The sequence below is a fragment of the Acanthochromis polyacanthus genome, chromosome 5 (genome assembly GCF_021347895.1).
Source record: "Acanthochromis polyacanthus isolate Apoly-LR-REF ecotype Palm Island chromosome 5, KAUST_Apoly_ChrSc, whole genome shotgun sequence".
Lineage (NCBI taxonomy): Eukaryota > Metazoa > Chordata > Actinopteri > Pomacentridae > Acanthochromis > Acanthochromis polyacanthus.
In genome coordinates this window covers 29,817,627-29,842,986 of record NC_067117.1, presented here as the reverse complement: position 1 = coordinate 29,842,986, position 25,360 = coordinate 29,817,627, and the positions used below count along the sequence as shown (strand labels likewise).

The 25,360-nt window shown below is 40.8% G+C and overlaps 1 protein-coding gene and 1 long non-coding RNA gene across 2 annotated transcripts in view; both read left to right on the top strand.

The window, feature by feature from the left end:
• LOC127534106 (uncharacterized) overlaps window positions 1-25,360 on the top strand; it is a 175,213-nt gene that overhangs the window by 82,936 nt on the left and 66,917 nt on the right. The window lies entirely within an intron of this gene.
• Window positions 1,281-23,285, top strand: p3h1 (prolyl 3-hydroxylase 1). The gene is made up of 15 exons (XM_022208561.2): window positions 1,281-1,945; window positions 3,591-3,743; window positions 4,394-4,583; window positions 4,709-4,840; window positions 5,626-5,765; window positions 7,183-7,272; window positions 7,390-7,442; window positions 7,552-7,679; window positions 8,355-8,482; window positions 8,584-8,679; window positions 10,315-10,465; window positions 14,866-14,983; window positions 15,081-15,156; window positions 21,011-21,151; window positions 22,407-23,285. The coding sequence occupies exons 1-15, from the start codon at window positions 1,484-1,486 to the stop codon at window positions 22,914-22,916; spliced, it is 2,568 nt and encodes an 855-aa protein (XP_022064253.2). The 5' UTR covers window positions 1,281-1,483; the 3' UTR covers window positions 22,917-23,285.

Genomic DNA, 25,360 nt, shown 5'->3' with positions numbered 1-25,360 from the left:
CTATTTGCCTGTAAAAAGAAGCGGGATTGTACTGGGGTCTATGAGAAAATGAGCCTATTTGTCACGTGATCTCTCAATAAACCAGATTTGTCAAACGCTAGAATTATTTTAGTTTTACATTGTTGTAAAGTTGTAATTTATTATATTGCTTCGATTTGTTTGGGCGAGTTAATTACTTGACACATCTCGGGAAAGGTTGTATTACTCCATTACAGTGGTACCAATTATTTACCTAATAACTAATTGTTCAGTTTTTAAAATTAAAAAAAACAACCTGTCAATATTTAATGAAGCAGAAGTCAACAAATTCAAATTGCTTCATTTTGTCTGTCAGCATTCAGAGTTTACTTGAAAACCAGCACAAACTCACATTTGAGAATCTGCTATTTTTCCTTGAAAATCATCTGAAATATTTTAATCATTGTCTACACTCTTGTCATGCTGGTTTGGCTGACTGATGAAATAATGAAACTGCCATGTATTCTCGGGCTCAAAAGGAGCTGGCCAACATGTTTTTACCCCAGAACTTTTCAGGGTGCATGTTGCCTAGAAGTTTATTTCAGGCGATAATTGTGCACCTGGTTAAAAAAGATAGATACTGGGAGAGAAAAATCAAATTATGTATACTTTAAATCTTGCTCGTTGGTTTTTCAAATTTATTTTAAGATGCTTTTTTGGTTAATAAAGCTCTTAATGGTTCATATTTCTAAGATTTGCTTTGATCTTCCCCTAGAACACCCAGGTCTTCTGGGAGTTGAGTTTTAATTAGAACAAAAAAAAATTTACCTGAAAAGAAACAGTCTAAATTATAAATTACTAATTTATTCTGTAAAAAAAAAAAAAAAACTGAAATTCCTGCAGATATTAAGGTTCAGGTAGAAATTATTACTAGTAATAGTGGTAGTGCTGCTGATTTGGAAAGAAACAATGTTTTGCCTCATTCACTTGATTCACTTGGGAATCTACCATTAAATATGTTCTTTAGCTGTATATATACTATCTATCTATCTATCTATCTATCTATCTATCTATCTATCTATCTATCTATCTATCTATCTATCTATCTATCACAGTGTTTTCTTAGATTCTTAATTCTTACATGTTTGAGTCCTTCATTTAAAACATGATGTTGGGAATTGTTTGTTTTATTGCAATTTTATTCCTTCCATCCATGCAACATTGTGTCACATCTCATTGTATGTAAAAAGGTTTAATTGATTGCCTGAGAGTATGACGAAAAATGTAAAAACAGTTCTCTCTCCGTTTCCAACAATTCATGCACAGAAAGTTGTTGACTGCTCCATGCGTCTGGGTACATGGGGGTGTCTGGGGGAGGTACCGAGGGGGGGCTCATCTGTTCAAACCCCACCTCCAGACAAGTTCCTGCAGGAGACAGCAGCGGTGACACCTCCTCTCTCTGCCGGTTCCTCGGCCTCAGCTCCTGGACTGTGCCCCTCTGCTGGACCCGGGTATTTTCACCCCCATGGAGCTTCTTTACGCGCTGATGTTTCTCGGCGTCGCTGCGCCTTTTTGCGCGTCGGACTCTACCTTGAGCAGCCACTCGGTTCTGGAGCCTTACGATTTCCTTTTTGACAAGGCCGTGGAAGCCTACTACAAGGGAGACTGGCTGACGGTCATCCTGAACATGGAGAAGGCGCTGAAGAACAAAGCTATGGTCCGCAATGTGAAGGCTCAGTGCCGGATCAGCTGCGCCAACCAGAGCGCTTTCGGAGAGCCTGTGGCCGGCCTCGGAGTTCCCATCCCGGGAGCTGGATCTGTGGAGGATCTGGGCTTCTTCCAGAAAATCCTGAAACGGGCGGATTGTGTGAAGTCCTGCGAAACTGAGAAACTCGGTTCACCAACTTTGCATCAAGTCAGTGAGGAAGTGGAGCTGGAGTTTAAGAAGAGGACTCCGTATAATTACCTACAAGTGGCCTATTTTAAGGTACAAAACAAGCTGGAAGTATGAGAGCTGAGGCTGCATCACGCACTGCAGAGATAAGAGTTTTCTACTGTAGCTGCACACTAAAGAGGCCTGAACTTTCTCAGACTTTCTTCTTAGAGCTTTAATTAAAGCTGCAGCTGATGTGGAGCAGAATACTGTAAATGCCCCAACCCCCCCACAACCAAGACAGCCATGCCACGTCTTAAGGTGGAGTCAGCTTCAGAGCAGCGTTAGGATGTGAGGATTTTAAAGGCCCAGAGTGCTGCTTTCAGTTGCTGTTGCTCCAGTTTTAACTAAATACTCTCCCCCCCAGCTAGACAGTCACCGTTTTCTTCGATTGTTTTGTGTGTAGTGCAAAACCTTAAGTCACCATAACAAAAGCTGCTGCAGAATTTTAATCAAATTCTGTGGATGTGGAAGGAATAAAGCGTTATGTCAAGTAGAGTCAGTGTTTAATTGTATAATAATTCATATGAAAATGTTCCGTTACAATTTCAGTAATACTAGAGTTGGATTATGACAAAATGGGCACTACTGTTCCACTAAAAGTGAAAGATATCCTGAAAGAAAAACACTATTCTTGCTTGTGTGGTTTTTGCCATGACCTTTGTTGCTGTTTTTTTTTTATTTCTGTGTGAACTTAATCTTGTGTTTTCTGTTTTAGATTGACCTCTGTAACTTTCAAACAAGGCAAATTAAGCTGTTTGCAGACATCAGCTACAAAACATTGCTGAGTTCATCATTTAATCAAGAGGGTGGCATTCAGTCATTTGGACAGATGTTATTTTTACTTTAATGTCCCTCACAGCTTCATTCAAACATGTCCACCACTGTGATTGAGGGAACCCCCGATTAGACAGAACACCAAGTGGTGCATAATATGCAATAATGCACTCATAAAATAATAAATCCAACAGCAGCTAATCAAACTGTCCAGATAACCAGTAGCCAAGTTTGTTTATGATTTCCATCGTCACCGAAAATTGTGTCCAACAGCTGTGATGAAGCTCAGGACTCAAGATTTACCTGCAGCTGATTAGCCCCATATCTGTCTGAGCTGAAGAAAAGCACACATTGTGATTTACGGTTCGATCCTGATCAATCCTGTCTCCATGTCGGGGATAATTTATAAGTAAATAATGAATTACTGCTGCTGTTCAACATGCGTTATTGCGCTCAATTCTCTCTCTTTGGAGATGCTCATGTGAATCCTGCTTCTGGTTGATGCTGCAGGTATTTGATAAACTCAAAAGAAAAACGCCTTCAAATCACTGGAAGCAACAAACGCAAAAACCTGGATTAGATTCATTACAAATAGAGCCCATTAAATTGACCTGTTACAATCGCTGTCTTAATCACTGTAAAGTTGTATTTTAAGGATATTTTAGTTTACAATAGATGTCAAACTATAGAACAAAGTTAATGTGACATGATGTTTTGTGTTTTTGGTGTCAAACTTTGGTGCTTTTGGATCAATAAAAAAGTAAAAGGTCATGCATGAGAAGGGCTTTAGTTTCACTTGTAGGGGTTTTGACCCTGTTGCCCCCTGGTTTTTTGAGCTCCTTCACTTTTAGAGTTTCGAGTTTCTATTTTTTCAAATGCATTAAACTGGAGAAGGTGAACTGAACAGCTCTGTGCTTTTCAGATCAATAAGCTGGACAAGGCTGTGGCAGCTGCCAACACGTTCTTCCAGGCCAACCCGGACCACGTGGAGATGAGACAGAACCTGGAGTACTACAAGATGATGGCAGGAGTACAAGAAGAGGACTTCAAGGATTTGGAGGCCAGGCCACACATGGTGAGAGCAAACTCCTTCTCTGATGCGTTTAAGCTCTCTTTGCCTCTTGGCTAGACTCTAGAGGCATCTGAATATCTGTAGTTACTCCACCAAGAAACGCGGCAGAATTTTGTGACGATCGGCGTACGCTTGTCCTTCTGTTAGTCTGTCTGTCTGTGTGCAACATTATTCAAAAATTGACAAACGGATTTGGATGAAATTTTCATCAAAGGTCAGAAATGACACAAGAACCAAATACTTAGATTTTGGCATGATACGGCTTATAGTCTGGATCCACAGATTTGTTAAAGATTTCTGTATCATTGCATCACTGTAACTATGACTACAAGTGAACACTACGTCAGCTGCCTGCTGATGATTACATGATTAAGATCCTACTACAAATCTACCGTTACAGACTTATCGGTATTTATCCGTCAGAAATGATACAAGGAACAATTGATTAAATTGTGGGGGTGTTTCTGAGTCCCATCAACTGCTCACATTTTAATAGTTTGGTTCACTTTATTTAAGAAATCTTTCGACATTTTGCTACATGACTTATTAGAAATCCTCTATTTTCCTGACTAATTAGCACAAATGGAGCCCTGACAGATTTTAAACATTTTTATATTACATTGCCCTAGCAGTGATACTTACTCTCTCCTCAGGCTGAGTTTCTCCTTGGGAAGAGCTACTACAGTGACGAGTCATTCGGCCTGGCGGCTCAATACTTCGAGGTGGCCGTAGAGGAGTACTTCACCGCCAACAAGGAGTGCAGAGCTCTGTGTGAGGGCGCCTACGACTACGACGGATACAACTACATGGAGTACAGCGCAGACCTGTTCCAGACTGTGACTGGTGAGACAGTGCATCCTTGGTTTGTGAGCAGAAGCAGCAATAATTACAGTCATTTAAACTGCAAAAAAAAAAAAAAAGCTTCGTACTGCAATAATGATTAGCATGAATGTGACTGTGTGCTCCAGACCACTACATGCAGGTTCTGAACTGTAAGCAGCACTGCTCCGTGGAACTGGCCTCAACCGCCGGCAGAGAGAAGCCCTTTGAGGATTTCTTGCCTTCGCACTTCAACTATCTGCAGTTCTCCTACTACAACAGTGAGTCAATGTTGGCCTTTATTTACTCCCCTTAGTAATCATCTGAAATAGGATCAAAGCCTAAACATATAGTGGTTTTAAGCTATGTTAAGATATATTTTTTAATATACAGACGCTCTTTTGGAGTCAAACCAGCACCCATCCATTCTTTATCATGTGAAATCTGTGCAGTACAGATGACTTTGAAGTGGTAAATAAACAGGTTTACCCCTTAAAGTGCATGGCGCCACCCTCAGCAAGGCAGTCAGACATTTACCTCCACATAACAACCAATTAGCATTATTGACATTGGAAGAAGAAATAAAATGAAGAGTGGGTCACCAAAAAATAAAACACGTGAGCGAACAGGCGGAAGAACTTTATAAATTAAATTAAAAATGTTATGGTGTCTTGCATGATACACAAACTGGAGCAGCTGAGAGCACACAGACAAATGACAGCTCATTTCTCATAAAGACTGTGATGGTCAGAGTTTACGGTGCAATATTATGATGGAGTTTTATGCCCAAATTGTGTGCATACGGCATGAAACAGTACATACTTTGTAAGGGCAGCTGTAGTACATACTTACAGTAAAAATAAAATAAACATACTAACTAGAATGTTCTGTCTTTCTTTGTAAAAGTGGAAGATTTCCGTGTTTTGTGCCCCCAGTGGCAGGATCCATAAAACATATCCCATGAAGTAGCCCAAAGCCAGAGTTTTAAGGTCAACTTTAAAAATAGGCTTAATTTTATTTAACAGCAGTCTGATAATTTGCATCTTGCCCCGTCTCCTCCCTCCAGGTGAGAAATATGAGCAGGCCATAGAGTGCGCTAAGACCTACCTGATGTTCCACCCCGAAGACGAGGTGATGAACCAGAACCTGAACTATTATTCTGCCGTGCTGGGTGAAGACAAGGCAGAAACCATATCAGCCAGACAGGTACAGTAGCATTACATTTAATAGTGACTTTCATCCAAAGATCATCACTGTGAGTGCAGCTATTTTTAGCTGGGACTTATCTCAATCCATAATTATCAGCAGTAAATCAACCTGCACAGGCAGAAAAGTGGCTTCCATTAGCATTTTGATACACTCAAGGGCACAAAAGACATTAAAAAAAAATCTCTGATAGTAACAGACTGCACTTTTGCTGCTTTTTAAAGAAGTAGTCATTACAGTTTTTAATGTAATTGTCCCTATTATGCACCAGTTACAGTGTGTTATTAGGCTTATTGATCGATATGAATGACTCAGTGATTTTGTAAAGGAGTGAGCATTTTTGCCTTTCATAATTCACTTTTTAGCCTCTAATCTGCTTTTGTAAAATGCCCTTAAGGTGTTTGTTTGGTTTCAAATGTGGACCTTGAACTAGGAAAAATAAATAAATAAAAAAGTAAAATCTATCTATCGATTGATCGATATATCTATAGATAGATATAATTTATATTTTTGCTGCCTATGTGTTCGTTTATATGAACCACTCAAATCACACATGATAGTGGAGCATCATCTCATATCATCAGTATCATTGCTTCTCTTCTTTAAACTCTGTTTCGTTATTTTGCTTTTTGAATAAATGGTAACTATTATTATTATTATCCCTTCCATAATAATCTAATAAAAATATTTGACTTTGTATGTTGGTTTGGTTGATTGTTTTGTCGTTTGGTTGTGTGGTTGGGGGTTGAATGGTTTAGTTTTGTCGACTTCTGTGCGTGTTTTGAAAACTCTTAAAATTCTATTTAACGAAATGGAAAAGAATCGACTTGTCACAGAAAAATATGTGTTTTACCTGGGACTGTAAAAACACAGCTAAATGTTTTCTGTGTAGACTGTAAATGCTGCTCCATACTACAGCGCTCTATTGTTTTTAAAACTATTAACAAACGTCAGGGCCACATTGTAGAACTGGGTCACACATTCCTTCGTGTGTTCTGGCTGCTTGACATTTTAATTGAGGCAAATTTGTATTAATTCGCAACTGAAAATAGGCCTGAACAAATGCACCATTTACCCCTGTTAAAGGAATATATCCTAAACTGTAGTCCCCCGCAGTTTGATTATAGCATAAAAACGTGAAGAATTCTGTCTTCTGGTGACATATTGTTGTTAACAAAAAGCATATCTCTGTATGCTTTTTGTCTTAAAAATGCATTGTACTTTCCTGCCCTAATCATCCAGTTCAAATTTTTGAGGTCATAAGAAAATATTCTAATATATTTTGTGACATGCAGTGATGGGAGTTGCTTCAGAGAGTGTTAAATCAGAGGTATAATTATTAGCTTTTGGCCAAATGTGGATTCAGAGCGCTTGTTGGGCTGTAATTCTCATACATTTTTCATTTAATAATCCCCAGGTTGTGAAACAGTACATGCAGCAGTCCATACTGGAGAAAGAGCTGCTCTACTTCGGATATGAAGCCTTTGGAATCACCTTCGTGGATCCAGTAAGTGAATAAATCATTTTTAAACCGTTTGTCTTATCACATTTTGCACTATTTATGCAGAGTTAAGAGATAAATGCAGAAATAGAAATGTGTAGTTACTGTCATTTTTGTTTTAAGGACACGTGGACTCCTGAAGACGTCATGCCTAAGAAACTGAGAGACAAACAGAAGTAAGATTTCTATCACAGCCACAAGCACATCTGTGCCAGCTGAGTATTAATTTCCCATTAAAGTGATACTATAGCGTCCGTCAATCTGTCATCTGTCTGTGCGTCTCAGGGCCGACAGAGAGACGGCAGCGAGGATCACAGAGGAGATAGGAAACCTCATGAAGGAGATCGAAACGCTGGTTGAGGAGAAGAAGAAGGATTCTACAGATCTGGCCAAGATCATAGTGCCGCAGGAAGGTGAGCGTTTTACCCAGAGAACAAAGCGTCTCTGCAGGTGGTGTGATATCTAATAACCTGACAACATATGCTACCCTTGAACTCCTCATCTCCTGTTAATATTTTGTCAAAACCTGGATTCAATTCATTATTAGGGAGCCTCATGAATTTGACCTGTTACAGTCTCTGTCTTGATTGCTGTACTGTTGAGTTTTTAATGGATATTTCAGCTTACAAATGATGTGAAATTGTAAAGCAAAGGTAATGTGATAGATGTTTTGTGTTTTTGGTGGCAAACTTTGGCACTTTTGGACCAAATAAAGGGGCTAAAATGTACAAAATGCCTTCCCCAAATTGCTTCACACAACTGTGGGTACTAGTACTTTGCTTGTGTATGCCATAGAGGGATAATAAAATATACAAGGGCAGACAGTCTATAATACAATCCTATCAATTTTAGTGGCTCCATAGAGTTTAGACTTGTGCGTTGATACAGGATTCTCATTCAGACATGAAGCTGATATTCAGATTCTACCAGATTAATGAAAAGGTCATACATGTCTGAAAGGGGCTTTAGTTGTCACTTGTTCTGAAAGGACAAAATGTCTCTGCGGCGGTGCAGTATCTATGACAATGTATTCTACCCCTCAACTGTGGCTCTTTGTTGTGTGGTTAACTCTTGACTGCGTTCTCTAGGTGGCGCTCTGCCGTTTGACAACATCAAGGTGACGATGACGTCCAAGCAGCTGAACGGCTCCCAGCGGGTGCTGCTGGATGGGGTGATCACTGATGACGAGTGCATGGAGCTGCAACGCCTCGCCAATGTGAGTCACCTGAAGAGCGAAGCCAGCTCTTCTTCTACCTGCTTTCCATTGTGCCTGTCAGTTTGTCATGTCTGTGACTTCGTGTTGTGATCATTTTCCAGGCAGCTGCTACGAAAGGTGACGGCTACAGAGGGCGGCCATCCCCACACACCCCCAATGAGATGTTCCAGGGAGTCACTTTCCTGAAGGCTGTCAAGGTCTGTAGCATAGACTGGATATAAAATAGATAATGCATCCTTACATCCTAACTGTACATGAATGGAGCCAAAATATGTCAGAAAAAGGTGTCATCCATCTTGTGCTGGTGACATCATTTGACACCAGCGTCAGAGACTTTGTATCAAGGTGCCACCTTCACCCACTCTTTGAACTTCACCTTGCCCAGTTGCTGCCATTGACTGTCTTGGACTTTCCTGGATGCTTGCTGATCATTTTCTAGATAACAGTTCAGTAACTTCTACCTGTCCAGCAGGCTAGTACTTGGAGTCACCGATGTAGACCTTGTGTATACTTCTACCATTGGTCTTGTTTTTCACATGGCTTATCCTCCTACATGATACCATTTTTAAAATCATCTGGTAGCCCTATAAGGTACAGTCAATTCCAGCCATTTTCAGTACAAAAAAATCGTTAATATTTTATTTGTAAATAAAAATATGACGAGAAATACAGGGAATATTGGACGCGCATCGCGAGGTGCATTTCCTCGAAAACGACCTATTCGTGGAGTATATACCGACTTCAAGACATGTTTTGGACAAAATATTTTACTGGCTTGTGTCGTCTGGATGTCCAAGGTTGGATTATGGCCGTTTTTTGTGGAATATTTTCATCTGTGTGTAATAATGAACCCGCAAATGTGAGTCGCGCTGTGTACGTTGAAGCCGTGTACAGAGAAAGGATGGATGGATATTCGTTGTTTGTCGGACAAATGTGTTTATATTACCTGCTGTGGTAATCACATCTGAAAGTGGTTTATACCGACGGATTCATGAGAATTTAAGCTTTCCATCGGTGTATAATGTTTCTGTCATCGAGTTGGCAGTGTCATTCTATTTAGAAAAAATGCTTATGCAGATATCAAAACGGACCGCCCTCGGGCCGCTGAACCGCAACAGGTTAACTATGAGAAACAACCTGCAGCAGCAACCTGTCACACTGAAAATTTCAAGTCAAGCAATAAAATAGCGATTAAATAGCCACTTTCTTGATACTGGTCATTTCCATGTATGTAAATATTCCACCAATACAATTCCTTCAGTGCTATTTTCAATGAGCACCATTGCTGCCTGCCCCGTCCAAGACAATTGCGATTGGTACCATTAAGCCAAACCTTTAGCAGAACGTTAATGAGGTGCAACCAGATTATTCTACACAGCACTAAATAATGGTCTGTCTTTGTGAGACTAGCTAGCTAGCAGCACAGCAATGTTTTGTTTTTTTTCCATAGACTGGATGTGCTCTAAGCCTGGCAGCTGTAACATTTAGATTAGCCTACTAATTAAGTTAGCCTTCAAAACTCAGTAAAGTTGTTGACTAGGATCAGTTTTCCTTTAGATCCTTCAAATATGCCTGAGTACAGATTACTAGAAAACAACTAATTTAGTAGTTTGAACCACATGAATTGTAACTCATACAGTTGAATGAAAGGAGTAGTCCCTCCATGTCCTTATGTACAGTTTCTGAACAAAGGTCTGCAGGTGTAAGTGCTAATTTATTCAGGGTAGATGCCAATATTAACAACACTGACCTTTTTTCACACTTGAACAAACATCAACATGACAAGACTTTGACTCACTCGGTTTTCGTCCTTGTGTTTCCGACTCCTACAGCTCGGACAGGAGGGGACGGTCCCGCTGAAGAGCGCTGGTCTGTTCTTTGACCTCAGTGAGAAAGTGAGGAAGGTGGTGGAGTCGTACTTCAGTCTGGACACTCCACTGTACTTCTCCTACTCCCACCTGGTCTGTCGCTCTGCCATTGAAGGTAAGACAGGCACTGATGGTTTGTCGGTGTCTGTCTGGTAGCGACTAATCTGTTTGTGTATTTTTTAATTTGTGGTTTTGTCTCCGTGTTGCTGGAGCTAATAAATCCATAAATCATCGATGACATTTTTAGCTATATCATTAGGAAACTTCCAGTCTTGTAAAGTAGAGAAAATAAATAGAACCAGGAAGGCAGGAAGTATTTTTCCCTGTCTCAAGTTGAAAGATATGTTTGACTTACATATTGAAGTTTTTTCAGTTTAAACAGTGACAAAAGACATAATGTGAGAATAAAAATTATATCAAGCAATAACAGGAATAACTGTGTGTTGAGGCAGACTAATAACTCACAACAGGGTATATACAGAAATACATTCTTTATCTAAGCTACAATAAGTTCCCAGAATGATTAGGATATTACGGTGGGTTTGAAATATTTTAGCTTTGTTTCCATGGAACCGTATGATTTCGTGAAGTGCTGTAAGAAGGGAAACCTCAGGCCAACACAACAGCTCCGACCCATCGGAGCATCGACTCCATAGATCAGTAGAGGTATCTGGTGGTGTCAAAGTCAGGTAGTGGAGCCTCCAAGTATCCACAGATACTTGATCAGACTGGGATCTGAGTTTTTTAGAGAAGTCCCCACTTTGAACTGTTTGTCACATTCTTCAAAGAATTCCTGAACAATGTTTGCAGTGTAGCATGGGGTATTATCCTGCTGAAATAAGGCAGTGTCATCAGGCAGACCACTTAACCTTCATAGAAACGGTATTCCCTGATGGCTGTGGCCTCTTTCAGCAGGATAATGTGCCGTGCCACAGAGCAAAAATGGTTGATGAATGGTTTAAGGAGCACAACAACCAGTCTGCCCTGACCTCCATATTCCCCAGATCTCAGTCCAATGAAACATCTGTGGGACGTGCTGGAGAAACGAGTCCGATCCATGAAAGCCCCACCTCGCAACTTCCAGTAGTTAAAGGATCTGTTGCTAATGGCGCTGTCACACTCTAGCGTATAGAGCCAGCGTATGAGGAACGTATGGACTTTTTGGGCATACGCTGACATACGCTGAAGCACGCTAGGGGTACGCTGGAATACGTTTCTAGTACGCCGGGGTACGTCGGTGTACGCTGACGGCCAAAACATTTTTTGAACATGCACAAAAATTTTCAGCGTATGCCGATGTATGAATTTTACGCTCCTCATACGTTCCTCATACGCTGAACACGCTAGAGGTACGTTACTCAAACGTCTAGTACGCTTCTCATACGTTGAAATTGAGTGGGTCAGGAAACCTAGCATTGGAGGAGCGTATAATGAACGTGTGTCTAACGAATGGCTAACGTTATGATGGTAGTTCTAACGACAGTCTAACGTACTCAACTTATGCCTAACGTGTTCTGAGCGTACAGCCAACTTATCCCATGCGTATTACATGCGTATTTCCAGCATATGGGGGTATGTAAAGTCTCACATTTCCAAATCTGTATCAGTTTGTACCAGCAGTTCAGAGATGGAGGTTGCTGTGCTGCAACGTCACCAAGATTTGTTACAGTTGGCAGTTGAGTATGCTAGACCCAGAAGAAGAAGGCGTAGAATGAGATGGGCAATCTGGGTGAAACCTTGGATTGGAAGGCGGCGTCAGTTTGGCCTTTATGACCAGCTTATGGTTGAATTGAGAAATCAGATCAGAGAGCCTTTAGGAACTTCCTACGCATGCCTCCAGAAATGTATGATGAACTGCTGGACAGGGTTGGTCCCAACATCACACTCCTCATACGTTAGGCTGACGTTCCGCATAGGTTTCTCATACGTCGGCGGTACGTTGATATACGTTACTTATACGTCGGTATATGTCCAACTCAAATACACATCACATCACATACGCTGACATACTCTATGCGTACGCTACTCATATGCTACTCATACGGTGACGGTACGCTAGGCTCACGTTACTCTAACGGCCATTAACCGAAAATCGACCTCATACGCTGAAAAGTTGTGCGTATAAACAATTTTTCGAAATATTCGATACGTTCCTCATACGCTGGCTCTATGCGCTAGAGTGTGACAGCGCCATAACATCCTGATGCCAGATACCACAGCAAACCTTCAGGGGTCTAGTGGAGTCCATGCCTCCATGGGTCAGGGCTGATTGACAGTGAAAGAGGGACCCACACAATGTTCGACAGGTGGTCATAATGTTGTGCCAGATTGGTGTATCTTCACCAAACTGCATATTTTCACTTGAAGCAAAAAAAGGAAAGAAAATGTTCAAATTTATGTTAAAGCCCAATCCATTGTGAAGTTAAGACAGCCTGCATCTATTTTCTTGACCTCTAGAGGGCAGCAGAAATCAAAACACTGACTTTTAGAATTGTTCTCTGTAAGTTACACACGTGGACAAAATTGTTGGTACCCCTCAGTTAAAGAAGGAAAAACCCACAATTCTCACTGAAATCACTTGAAACTCACAAAAGTAACAATAAATAAAAATTTATTGAAAATTAAATAATCAAAATCAGCCATCACTTTTGAATTGTTGATTAACATAATTATTTAAAAAAACAAACTAATGAAATAGGGCTGGACAAAAATGATGGTACCCATAACTTAATATTTTGTTGCACAACCTTTTGAGGCAATCACTGCAATTAAATGATTTCTGTATTTGTCAATGAGCGTTCTGCAGCTGTCAACAGGTATTTTGGCCCACTCCTCATGAGCAAACAGCTCCAGTTGTCTCAGGTTTGATGGGTGTCTTCTCCAAATGGCATGTTTCAGCTCCTTCCACATATGTTCAATGGGATTCAGATCTGGGCTCATAGAAGGCCACTTTAGAATAGTCCAACGCTTTTCTCTCAGCCATTCTTGGGTGTTTTTGGCTGTGTGTTTTGGATCGTTGTCCTGTTGGAAGACCCATGACCTGCGACTGAGACCAAGCTTTCTGACACTAGGCAGCACATTTCTCTCCAGAATGCCTTGATAGTCTTCAGATTTCATCGTACCTTGCACACTTTCAAGACACCCTGTGCCAGATGCAGCAAAGCAGCCCCAAAACATTACTGAGCCTCCTCCATGTTTCACCGTAGGGACAGTGTTCTTTTCTTCGTATGCTTGGTTTTTGAGTCTATGAACATAGAGTTGATGTGCCTTACCAAAAAGCTCCAGTTTGGTCTCATCTGTCCAAAGGACATTCTCCCAGAAGCTTTGTGGCTTGTCAACATGCATTTTTGCAAATTCCAGTCTCGCTTTTTTATGAGTTTTTTTCAGCAGTGGTGTCCTCCTTGGTCGTCTCCCATGAAGTCCACTTTGGCTCAAACAACGACGAATGGTGCGATCTGACACTGATGTACCTTGGCCTTGGAGTTCACCTTTAATTTCTTTGGAGGTTGCTCTGGGCTCTTTGGATACAATTCGAACGATCCGTCTCTTCAATTTGTCATCAATTTTTTTCTTGCGGCCACGTCCAGGGAGGTTGGCTACTGTCCCGTGGGTCTTGAACTTCTGAATAATATGAGCCACTGTTGTCACAGGAACTTCAAGCTGTTTAGAGATGGTCTTATAGCCTTTACCTTTAAGATGTTTGTCTATAATTTTTTTTCGGATGTCCTGGGACAATTCTCTCCTTCGCTTTCTGTTGTCCATGTTCAGTGTGGTACACACCTTTTCACCAAACAGCAGGGTGACTACTTGTCTCCCTTTAAATAGGCAGACTGACTGATTATGAGTTTGGAAACACCTGTGATGTCAATTAAATGACACACCTGAGTTAATCATGTCACTCTGGTCAAATAGTTTTCAATCTTTTATAGAGGTACCATCATTTTTGTCCAGGCCTGTTTCATTAGTTTGTTTTTTTAAATAATTATGTTAATCAACAATTCAAAAGTAATGGCTGTTTTGATTATTTAATTTTCAATAAATTTTTATTTATTGTTACTTTTGTGAGTTTCAAGTGATTTCAGTGAGAATTGTGGGTTTTTCCTTCTTTAACTGAGGGGTACCAACAATTTTGTCCACGTGTGTATCTCCATAAATTGACAGTTTGTTGTCCACTGTGACTGCAACACATTTGAAACTGTCCACTTTTTCAACAGTTTCATGATGCTAATGAGAACAAGCTGCTGAGATGACACACTACCCATGACTATTTTGTCTGTTTTTTTTTCTGATATTGAGATGAAAGTGGTTATGCTCACACCACTGGAGAAGTGTACAACAGCATTGTAATAGTCGGGACCAGAATGCACTTGCAGATTTTTCTGGAAGGGTGGCTGTGCGGCTTCAATAAAAAATCCCTCAATTTTGACAGAACAGGATCTAAATGCAGCGCTCCTGGCAGGTGACGGATCAGAATGTGAAATGCCCTAACTTCTCTCTTCGCTGCTGTTTACTCAGAGAAACAGGAAGGGCGTGATGACCTGAGTCACCCTGTTCATGTGGACAACTGTCTGCTGGTTTCTGAGTTAAATGAGTGTATAAAGGAGCCTCCTGCATATACACATAGAGACTACAGGTGAGTTAAAACACCGAATACACTGTAGGGTCCCTCTTTCATCCACACAACTCTGATTATATGCGCCTGCTAACATCCTGATGTGTCTCTCCTGCAGTGCTATCCTTTATCTAAATGATGACTTTGAAGGAGGAAAGTTCATTTTCACTGAGCTGGATTCCAAAACAATCACGGTAAATGTATTTCTAACTCTTGTTTAAACACTAAACCATTATTGCCTTTGTGTGCTCTGACTGAAGCACATTATGGCTGACCCTGACTGGAGTTTGCCGAAGCCGTCTACAGGTTTCTGAGAGCAGATAGACTCTATTCTATTCTACTGAACTGTTTCTTCAAACATCCAAGCATTCTGTTCCTTCCTGATAGTGTCCCCCTCACTGAAGCATGGTGGTGGCAGCATCATGCAACAGGGGAGCCTCTCAGCAACAGAGACAGAGAGACTGACCATTTCTGAGAGTAGGATGAATGCACATGCAAATACACAAAGGCCCTTAAAGAAAACCCGCTCCAGAGTGCAACGACTTGATTCTGGGGAAACAGTTCACCTTTCAGCACCACAGCGATTCATACAGCCAAGACAACACTGGAGTGTGTTCAGGACAAGTCTCTGAGTGGCCTAGCCAAGTTCCAGACAATGCAACACATGTGGAGAGACCTGAAGATGGAAGTTCAGATGCTTCCATCCAATCTGAAAGAGCCTGAAAGGATCTGTCAGGAAGAATGGGATGAACTATCCAAATCTAGGTGTGCACTGTCTTTAGAGACTTAATAAAGAAAAGTGGAACCAAGTGGACTTCTACAAAGCCCTGAATTAATATTATGCAAAATCCATGTTTTTTTTTTATTGCATTTCAACATTACTACATATCCCAAGTGTGTTTAGAGATGCATGAAATACAAAAATCCTCATCCCTCTGTTTCTTTTCTTTGCACATATTGAAAGTAGATTGAGTTGCTATTATTTTGGGATCTCCTCCTACCGGCGACGTCTGACGTTACGGTGAGCGTATTGCGTCATTTCCTGTTTCAGCACTGTGTCGTGTTGTTAGCATGGCTTCTGCCTCTTCCTCTCCCTCTCCTGCTCAGTGTGCCACATGTTTAATTATTCCTCTGCCTCCTTTAGTGATAACGATATGTGTAATAAGTGCAGCCTTTTTGTAGTTCTGGAGGCGAGGCTCTCCGAATTGGAATCGCGGCTCCGCACCATGGAAAATAACCCGCTAGCAGCTAGCCAGGCCCCCTTAGCCGGTGCGGACCGCAATAGCTTAGCTAGTGTAGCATCTGTTAGCCGTCCCTTAGCAGCGCCCGAACAGCCGGGTGGATGGGTGACAGTTCGTAGGAAAAACAGTCCTAAACTCAAGCCTGCTGTCCCGGCACACCACAAACCGCTTCATGTTTCTAATCGTTTTTCCCCGCTCAGCGACACACCCGCTGAGAAACCAACTCTGATCATTGGCAGCTCCATGGTCAGAAACGTGAAGCTAGCGACACCAGCGACCATAGTTAAATGCCTCCCAGGGGCCAGAGCGGGCGACATAGAAGCAAATTTGAAACTGCTGGCTAAAGATAATCGTAAATATAGTAAGATTGTTATTCACGTCGGCGGTAACGACACCCGGTTACGCCAATCGGAGGTCACCAAAATTAGCGTGGTATCGGTGTGTACTTTCGCCAAAACCATGTCGGACTCTGTAGTTTTCTCTGGACCCTTGCCTGATCTGACCAGCGATGACATGTTTAGCCGCATGTCGTCGTTTCGCCGCTGGTTGTCTATGTGGTGTCCATCAAACGACGTGGGCTTTATTGATAATTGGAGCTCTTTTTGGGGAAAACCTGGTCTGATTAGGAGAGACGGCATCCATCCCACTTTGGCTGGTGCAGCTCTCATTTCTAGGAATATGGCTGATTTTATTAGTACTCCTAAAGCATGACAACCCAGAGTTAAGACCAGGATGCAGAGTTGTAGTCTTACACACCTCTCTGCAGTTTCCTCACAGCTGTCACCCTCCAGTAATTCAGTTAACTTTATTGAGACTGTGTCTGTCCCCCGACCACCAAAATTCAATAAATTACACAAATCAAAAATATACAAAAGAAATAGTAACCACAAAAATTTAATAAAAATTAATACCACTATTTCAACAGAACACAGAGACAGGAAAATTAAATGTGGTCTGTTAAATATTAGATCTCTCTCGTCTAAATCTCTGCTAGTAAATGAGTTGATAACTGATCACCAGATTGATTTGTTCTGTTTGACTGAAACCTGGTTGCAGCAGGAAGAATTTGTTAGCCTAAACGAATTAACTCCCCCTAGTCATATTAACTGTCATATTCCTCGAATCACAGGCCGAGGAGGAGGAGTAGCAGCAATCTACCATTCTAGTTTAAAATGGAACCAGAGGCCTAAACCTGATTACAGCTCATTTGAAAATCTCACTCTTAGTCTCTCTCATCCAAATTTGAAAGCTCAGAAACCAGTTTTATTTGTTGTTATATATCGTCCTCCTGCTCCTTATTCTGAGTTTTTATCTCAATTCTCAGACTTTTTATCTGAATTAGTGCTCAGTTCAGACAAAGTTATTATTGTGGGTGACTTTAACATTCATGTTGACATAGACAGCGACAGCCTTACAACAGCTTTTAATTCATTATTAGACTCAATTGGGTTTTCTCAACATGTAAATAAACCAACTCATAGTTTTAATCACACTCTTGACCTTGTCCTGACTTATGGCTTAGAAATTGAAGAGTTAACAGTATTTCCCCAGAACCCTCTTCTTTCTGACCATTTTATGATAACATTTCAATTTAAAGTAAAGGATTGTTTAGCAGCTGAGAACAAATATCATTACAGTAGGTGTTTGTCTGACAATTCAGTATCTAAATTTAAGGAAATAATACCCTCACTGTTTACTTCAGCAACATTTACTGATAAATCAGAAGGCAATTATTATTATTTTACCCCCACAGAAGTGGATTATTATGTTAATAATGCTTCAGCCTCACTGCGTACAACTCTTGATAGTGTTGCACCTGTAAAAAAGAAAGTTCTATCTCAGAGAAGACTTGCTCCTTGGTATAATTCCCAGCTGCGGACTTTAAAGCAGGCATCCCGAAAACTGGAAAGAAAGTGGTATTCCACTAATTCAGAGGAAGTGTATGTGGCTTGGAAAAATAGTCTAGTAATCTATAAAAAAGCTCTTCGTAATGCCAGGACAACTTATTATTCATCTTTAATAGATGAGAACAAGAACAACCCGAGGTTTCTCTTTAGCACTGTAGCCAGGCTGACAAAGAGTCAGAGCTCTGTTGAACCTTGTATTCCTTTAGCTTTAACCAGTAACAACTTCATGAGCTTCTTTACACATAAAATAGTTATGATTAGAGATAAAATTAATCTGGCCCTTCCTACAAATGTCACAGATGCTTTTGAATTGGCTGTTAGACCTGATGAATCTTTAGAATTCTTCACTCCTATATGTCTCTCTGAACTAATTTCAACAGTTTCTACATCCAAACCATCAACATGTCTTTTAGATCCTATCCCAACTAGACTCTTCAAGGAGATTTTACCTTTAATTAATTCTTCAATGTTAGATCTGATTAATCTCTCTCTAGTAACAGGCTATGTACCACAGGCTTTTAAGGTTGCTGTCATCAAACCTTTGCTGAAAAAGCCCACTTTAGATCCAGATGTGTTAGCTAACTATAGACCGATATCCAACCTACCATTTCTCTCTAAAATTCTGGAAAGAACAGTTGCAAATCAATTATGTGAACACTTACAAAGGAATAATTTGTTTGAAATGTTTCAGTCAGGCTTCAGAGTGCATCATAGCACAGAAACAGCTCTAGTGAAAGTTACTAATGACCTTCTCATAGCATCAGATAATGGACTAGTCTCTATACTTGTTTTGTTAGATCTTAGTGCAGCGTTTGACACAATCGACCACAAAATTTTATTACAGCGTCTAGAACATTCAATTGGCATTAAAGGGACAGCACTGGACTGGTTTAAATCCTACTTATCAGATAGGTTCCAGTTTGTGCATGTCAACAATAACTCTTCTGAGCATACTAAAGTTAATCATGGAGTTCCTCAGGGTTCTGTCTTAGGACCGATACTTTTCACATTATACATGCTTCCTTTAGGCAATATTATTAGGAAGCATTGTATTAACTTCCATTGTTATGCAGATGACACACAATTGTATTTATCTATGAAGCCAGATGAAACTGATCAGTTAGCTAGACTGCAAGATTGTCTTAAGGACATTAAAACCTGGATGACTTTTAACTTCCTACTGCTAAATTCAGACAAAACTGAAGTCATTGTATTTGGCCCCAAACATCTTAGAAACTCGCTTTCAAAGCAAATAGTTACTCTGGATGGCATCACGTTGGCCTCCAGTACTACTGTGAGGAATCTTGGAGTTATTTTTGACCAGGACATGTCCTTTAACTCACACATAAAGCAAGTCTGTAGGACTTCCTTTTTTCACCTGCGTAATATTGTAAAAATCAGGAACATTCTGTCTCAGAGTGATGCAGAAAAATTAGTTCATGCTTTTGTTACTTCCAGGCTTGACTAGTGCAATTCCTTATTATCGGGTTGTCCAAATAGTTCTCTCAAACATCTACAGTTGATCCAAAACGCTGCTGCGAGAGTACTGACAGGAGTTAGCAAAAGAGATCATATTTCCCCTATACTTGCTTCTCTTCACTGGCTTCCTGTTAAATCCAGAATAGAATTTAAAATCCTTCTTCTGACATATAAAGCTCTTAATAACCAATCTCCATCATATCTTAAAGATCTGATAGTACCTTATTATCCTAGTAGAACTCTTCGCTCTCAAGCTGCAGGCTTACTTGTTGTTCCTAGAATTTCTAAAAGTAGAATGGGAGGCAGAGCCTTCAGTTATCAGGCGCCTCTCCTGTGGAACCTGCTCCCAGTTTGGGTTCGGGAGGCAGACACCCTCTCTATTTTTAAGACCAGGCTTAAGACGTTCCTTTTTGACAAATCTTATAGTTGGGGCTGACTGGGTGACCCACAGGGGTTCGGCTTGTGTCTTCATTGCACAGCTGACTCCCTCTTGGACGTCCCTTCGTTCTGCCTCTAGTCATGCTGCTATAGGCCGAGGCTGCTGGGGGACTTTTCTTGACGCACTGAGCCCTTCTCTATCTACCTTTACATTTAATATGTATACCGTTATTGCAGTACATTCACTCTGTTTCCCCCTGTGCTATTTCTCCGAGTGTCCCTGGTCCCAGAGCTGGATGCGTCAGATCTGCGGTTGATGTTCCACCAGCTGGTCCAGTCTCCACCATGTCCACTGTGGGATGCTGTTGCTGACCTTCCTCCAGCCCTCTGCTTCCAACTCCCTTTTTCCACCAGTCAACTCTGCATTGCCTTCACTATACTGTTATGCTAACTTACATACTGTTTGAATTTTACTGCTAGCTATATATGGAGTATGTTTAATGTCAGAGCCGTACATCATAAGAGTAAATTATGAGTCAGTTTTCAATGTTAGCTTATACTTTGTCTGTGTCACATATCCTGTCATGCATGTATCCAAATGTGTGTTGTGTTTTCCTTGCTTTCCCACCCCTCCCTCTTCTCCCATCCCTCCCCCTTGCCCTCTTCTGTCCTTCTCAACCCGCCCGGCCAGCAGGCAGATGGGTCCCCTCTATATAGAGCCGGGTTCTGCTCGAGGTTTCTTCCCTGTTAAAAGGGTGTTTTTCCTTGCCACTGTCGCCTTTGGGCTTGCTCTGGGGGTCAGGCATATGGGTTCTGTAAAGCGTCTTGAGACGAGTTGACTGTAATTGACGCTATATAAATAAAATTGAATTGAATTGAATTGAATTGAATTTTCCAATTGCAATTACTAATGCAGTACTCAAAGTCGACATTGGGTGACACAAAGTGTGCAAAAACTGATGGCATTTAAAAGCATTTAAACCTTCAGTGATAAAGTTACCGATGTTAAATGTTGCGTATTGTGTGTTTTCCTACTTTCTCAGGCTGAGGTGCATCCACAGTGTGGTCGTGTGGTTGGATTCGGAGCAGGGAAGGAAAACCCTCATGGCGTCAAAGCCGTCACCAAGGGTCAGAGATGTGCTGTAGCACTTTGGTTCACCCTGGATCCTGCTCATGAGGAAAAGGTATGGATGACCTCAGCAGACTAATGTCACTCAGGTTTGGGTCTTGGTGTATCCTTCATTTATTCAGCTATTGAATTCACTGAAGAGAAACAAAAAACTTTGAGTTTTATCCATTAATACTTGATGTAATAAAGGAAAATCTGTTTTTTTTTGTTTTTTTTTTGAAAGTGGATAGTCTAATGAACAAAGCTGCTTTTCGCCAGCCAAGGTAAAATCTTCACTGTCAGGTTAATCAATAATGACTGACAGCCAATATCCTGTGATGGGCATAGCAGTGACCATGAGTTTTCTGAAATATTCCCCACAGATAAGTTGCTTTGTTATACAACAGTTAAATGGAACTCTTAACCCAATCCAGTCCAGTATTTGTCGTAAAGTGCTTTTCTTGTTTGATTAAGTAGCGATTTCTACTGTCTAAATGTAAAATTTAAAGTAATACACACAGTCGATCATTGCTGCTGCAAAGAAATATCAGGATTGGTAATTATTAAATTCAGATGTAGATAATTATGTAGAATATAAGCCTTTCATGAGTTTGTTCAGTTGGTAAGGAGGAACTGGGGAACCAGTAGTTGTCAAACTAAAATTTGCATAATCCTACCTGTCATTGCCTACCATGTTTAGTTACTTTCTATTGCTGCCTCTACTAACTCTGAAATGTCTCCGTTATGAGCAACGAACGCCAAATGTATTGCTGTCAGCTGCAAGCATGAACCAAAGAGTCTTCATGCACTCCCAGCATCTGAGGAACTACAAATCCAGTGGATTATTTTTATTTTTGACAGCTACAGCCATGGCCATAAGTTTGGACACAGCATGACTTACTATGTCTGTTCTGATGTCTATTACAGAACATAACTAATATTTTTTGACAGCACCAGTTTAATTAGTCAACAAATCAACAAGGGATATAATATTATCAATAAATTCCAACAATTGGAACAACTTTGTTCCCAAAACATAATATTAGAAGAAAATAACAAAAAATGCAGTACTTTCCCAACCGAATTTGGTAAGAATAACAAAATGACACCAAACTCTTTTGATGTTTTTTTTTAAATATGAAACTTAATATAGTTCTCAGGAGTTGTGTACTGTATTGTAAGTGACAATTTTGTGGTATTTTCTAAGATTCACAAGCGTCATGGTACTTGTGTCCAAACTTATGGCCATGGCTGTATGTCAGCTATCAAATGGGAACCTTTAACTGGATCATGCTGATTTCCCCTCAAATGTTTTCTTTTCTGTCCTGTAGGAGAGAATTCAAGCTCAGGATATGCTGAAGATGTTTTCTACCCCTATAAATGAGGAGTTTAGCAAAACGGAAGCAACTGACACTGTTGAGTCTAAGTCGACTACACCTGAACCTCCTGCACAGGCCGACCAGGAGCAAGCAGATAAAAAACAAGACGATAAAGCAGCAGAGTCGAAGCCAAGTGAGTCATTGGACCCACCAAAGGACGCACCAAAACCAGGCAGCAAAACAGCCAAAGCTGCACCTAAAGCAAAGGCTAAAACTGGAGACCAAACGAAGGCTAAAACTGGAGACCAAGCAAAGGCTAAAACTGGAGACCAAGCAAAGGCTAAGACAGCAGACAAAGTTAAACCTGCTGCTAAAAAAGATGGAAAACAGACGGTTAAAACACAAGCCAAGCAAGCTGCTAAAAAGGACACAAAAGCAGCTGCGAAAAAGACAGCAAAAGTCACAGCCAAGAAGGACTCGACATCAGCATCTGACTCTCAGAAGGGCAAGGATGAGCTGTGATCAAACAGTGAATGTCTCCTAATGGCGTCTATTTTTCTACTATTTTCTACAAGGTTTTCTCTGTGGGTGGTTGTATAAAAACTTAAGGCTGTTTTACAAGATTGTTTTGTGCCTTTAAATTAACTGGTTAAGGTGGATGTCACTCAAACTGTTGCCAAAAATGTGCTCAAGTGCCCGTGATTACTGTAGCCATCTTTATTTGGCACTAACTGTAAAGACTGCACATATTTTTATTTCACTTTTAAATCTCAGCTCTTTTCATTGTGTTTTATGTGTGATGTTATGGAACTAAGCAGAGATGAGTGAACGTGGGAGAACCTCGAATCAGCCACGTGAATCAGTGTAATAATAAAAAGTGCTGTTTCTAAACTTTATTGAATCCTCATTAAGAAAAGAAACTAATGCAGTACTCAAAGTCGACATTGGGTGGCAGCATAGCAGCATTTTTGAATTATTTGTCACACTGTCAGTGTAGATTTAACAAACTATAACAATTCAATTTGGAGAGGGCATTTGTGGGGAATCCTGCTTCTGTTGTCCAGCAATCTGTTTTAAACATTTATAGCCTGAGCACTTGCCACAGTCTATTGATGAATCTTTTCTCTTTCAGCACTGATTAGGATACAATTCAAGTTGGATTTCTGCTTTCTAATATAGTACAGCTTGAAAAAGAAATCCCCCAAACAGTTAAAAAAAACTCAGTCATTTTTGACAGTGAGTTGAGATTTGACAGGCAAATTGCTTCTGCTGTCAAGGCTAGCTTTTTCCAACTACGTCTCACCAAAGTCAAGCCCTTCCTTTCCCAGCACCACCTGGAGAAGACCATTCACGCATTTATCAAATCTCACATCGACTACTGTAATGCACTTTATTTTGGTATCACACAGTCATCACTCCGTTGATTACAGCTGGAATGCAGCTGCTCATCTTCTAACCTGCACATCTAGACACAGTCACATCACCCCATCCTCTCCGTCCTCCACTGGCTCCCGGTCCATCATTGCACTGAGTTTAAAATTTTACCATTTGTTTTCAATGCTCTTCATGGCCTTGCTCCATTATATTCATCTGAGCTTTTAAGCATCCACCACCCCAGCAGATCCCTCTGATCGTCCACTCAGATGGTGCTGGATGTGCCCAGGACTCGGTACAAGCAGTGGGGTGTCCCCAGAACGCACTTCCACTGGAACTTCATGTTGTCACCGACCTGTCGCTTTTCAAGTCCAGACTCACTCATTTAGCTGTGACTTTGATTCCTAGCACTGTTTTATTTTCTTGGCGTTCCAAAATGCCATATTTATATGTCCCTGATTCGTCTGTTCTGCATTTTGGTTTTATGGTTTTCATGGTTTTATGTTTTTTTTTTAGTAACAAAACTGTACTGTTTTGTTTCATCATGCTGATGGGAAGCACTTTCGTCTTCTTTTATGTTATTGTAAAGTGCTCTATAAATATATTTTGATTGATGTTTGAGAACGTTCCTTTCAGATTTCAGAAGAAGAATTAGAAAACACTAGCCTAGCCGTGCTAGACCCATGCTCCGAAGACGCAAGGGTCTAGGCACGCTCGACAGGGAGGGAGGCGGGCTAAAAGGTTGTCTATCAAATCACTCTGCAGCAACTGGGTAGGTATACAACCAATCAGCGCAACGAATAGGCTCCTAGAGCACCGGAAATCAGAGGATGCGGTAGTTCGGTGAAGCCTTATTTATACAGTCAATGGGTGAAGCTCAAGTATATTACAGACATGTTAACAGAAAGATTATTCAGAGTCGGTGCTAATGGAGCTCAACGACTGTTGTCGTTTTTGTTGTCGACCCTGGCAGAGAATTAAATTCGTTGCCGTGGGTTGTCTAGCGTGGCTGGGCTAGTTGTTTCCGGTTGTTTCTGTCAGAATCGTCACGCCTCTGTCGTCACTTAGTTACGCTCGCCTTCTGACTCTACACTTCATGGTGATTCGTCCGGCCAGTTTTAGGAGCGTCCAACCTCGAGGCTTACGGAGGGTAACTAGACCCACCAGAGAATTAAATTTGTTGCCGTGGGTTGTCTAGCGCAGCTAGGCTAAGAAAACACTCTTTTGATGATACATCTTTCTTCACAGGAAAGCTCAAACCTCCAACACAAGTAAAAAAAAAAAAAGACAGATTTTTGGGTGGATTGGCGCTGAAGGTTACAGTATTGATCCATGTTATAAGGATAGTACTGTTTTTCTCACTGGGCTAGAACTAGTAGAAAGCACATCAATGATCTATCTCCAGTGGTGGAAACAAGTATTGTACTTAAATCAAACTTTTAGCTACATGTGCTTGAATATTGCTTGTTGGACCACTATCTTTCATGATGTCATTATTTTGACAGCACCCTTTAGGAAAACGGGGGGAAAGGCACATCTGTTCCAAGAAAATGTTCTTTTTTTGACTCTACATTGGTTGTAAAATTGTTAAT

What these genes read in the sequence shown, in the direction of transcription:
- p3h1 (XM_022208561.2), top strand. Translation starts at nt 1,484, where the DNA reads ATGGAGCTTCTTTACGCGCTGATGTTTCTCGGCGTCGCTGCGCCTTTT. An exon ending in AAACTGAGAGACAAACAGAA is followed by an intron (nt 7,443 to 7,551) that starts GTAAGATTTCTA and finishes TGTGCGTCTCAG; the next exon opens with GGCCGACAGAGAGACGGCAG. An exon ending in CTGTCGCTCTGCCATTGAAG is followed by an intron (nt 10,466 to 14,865) that starts GTAAGACAGGCA and finishes CTGTTTACTCAG; the next exon opens with AGAAACAGGAAGGGCGTGAT.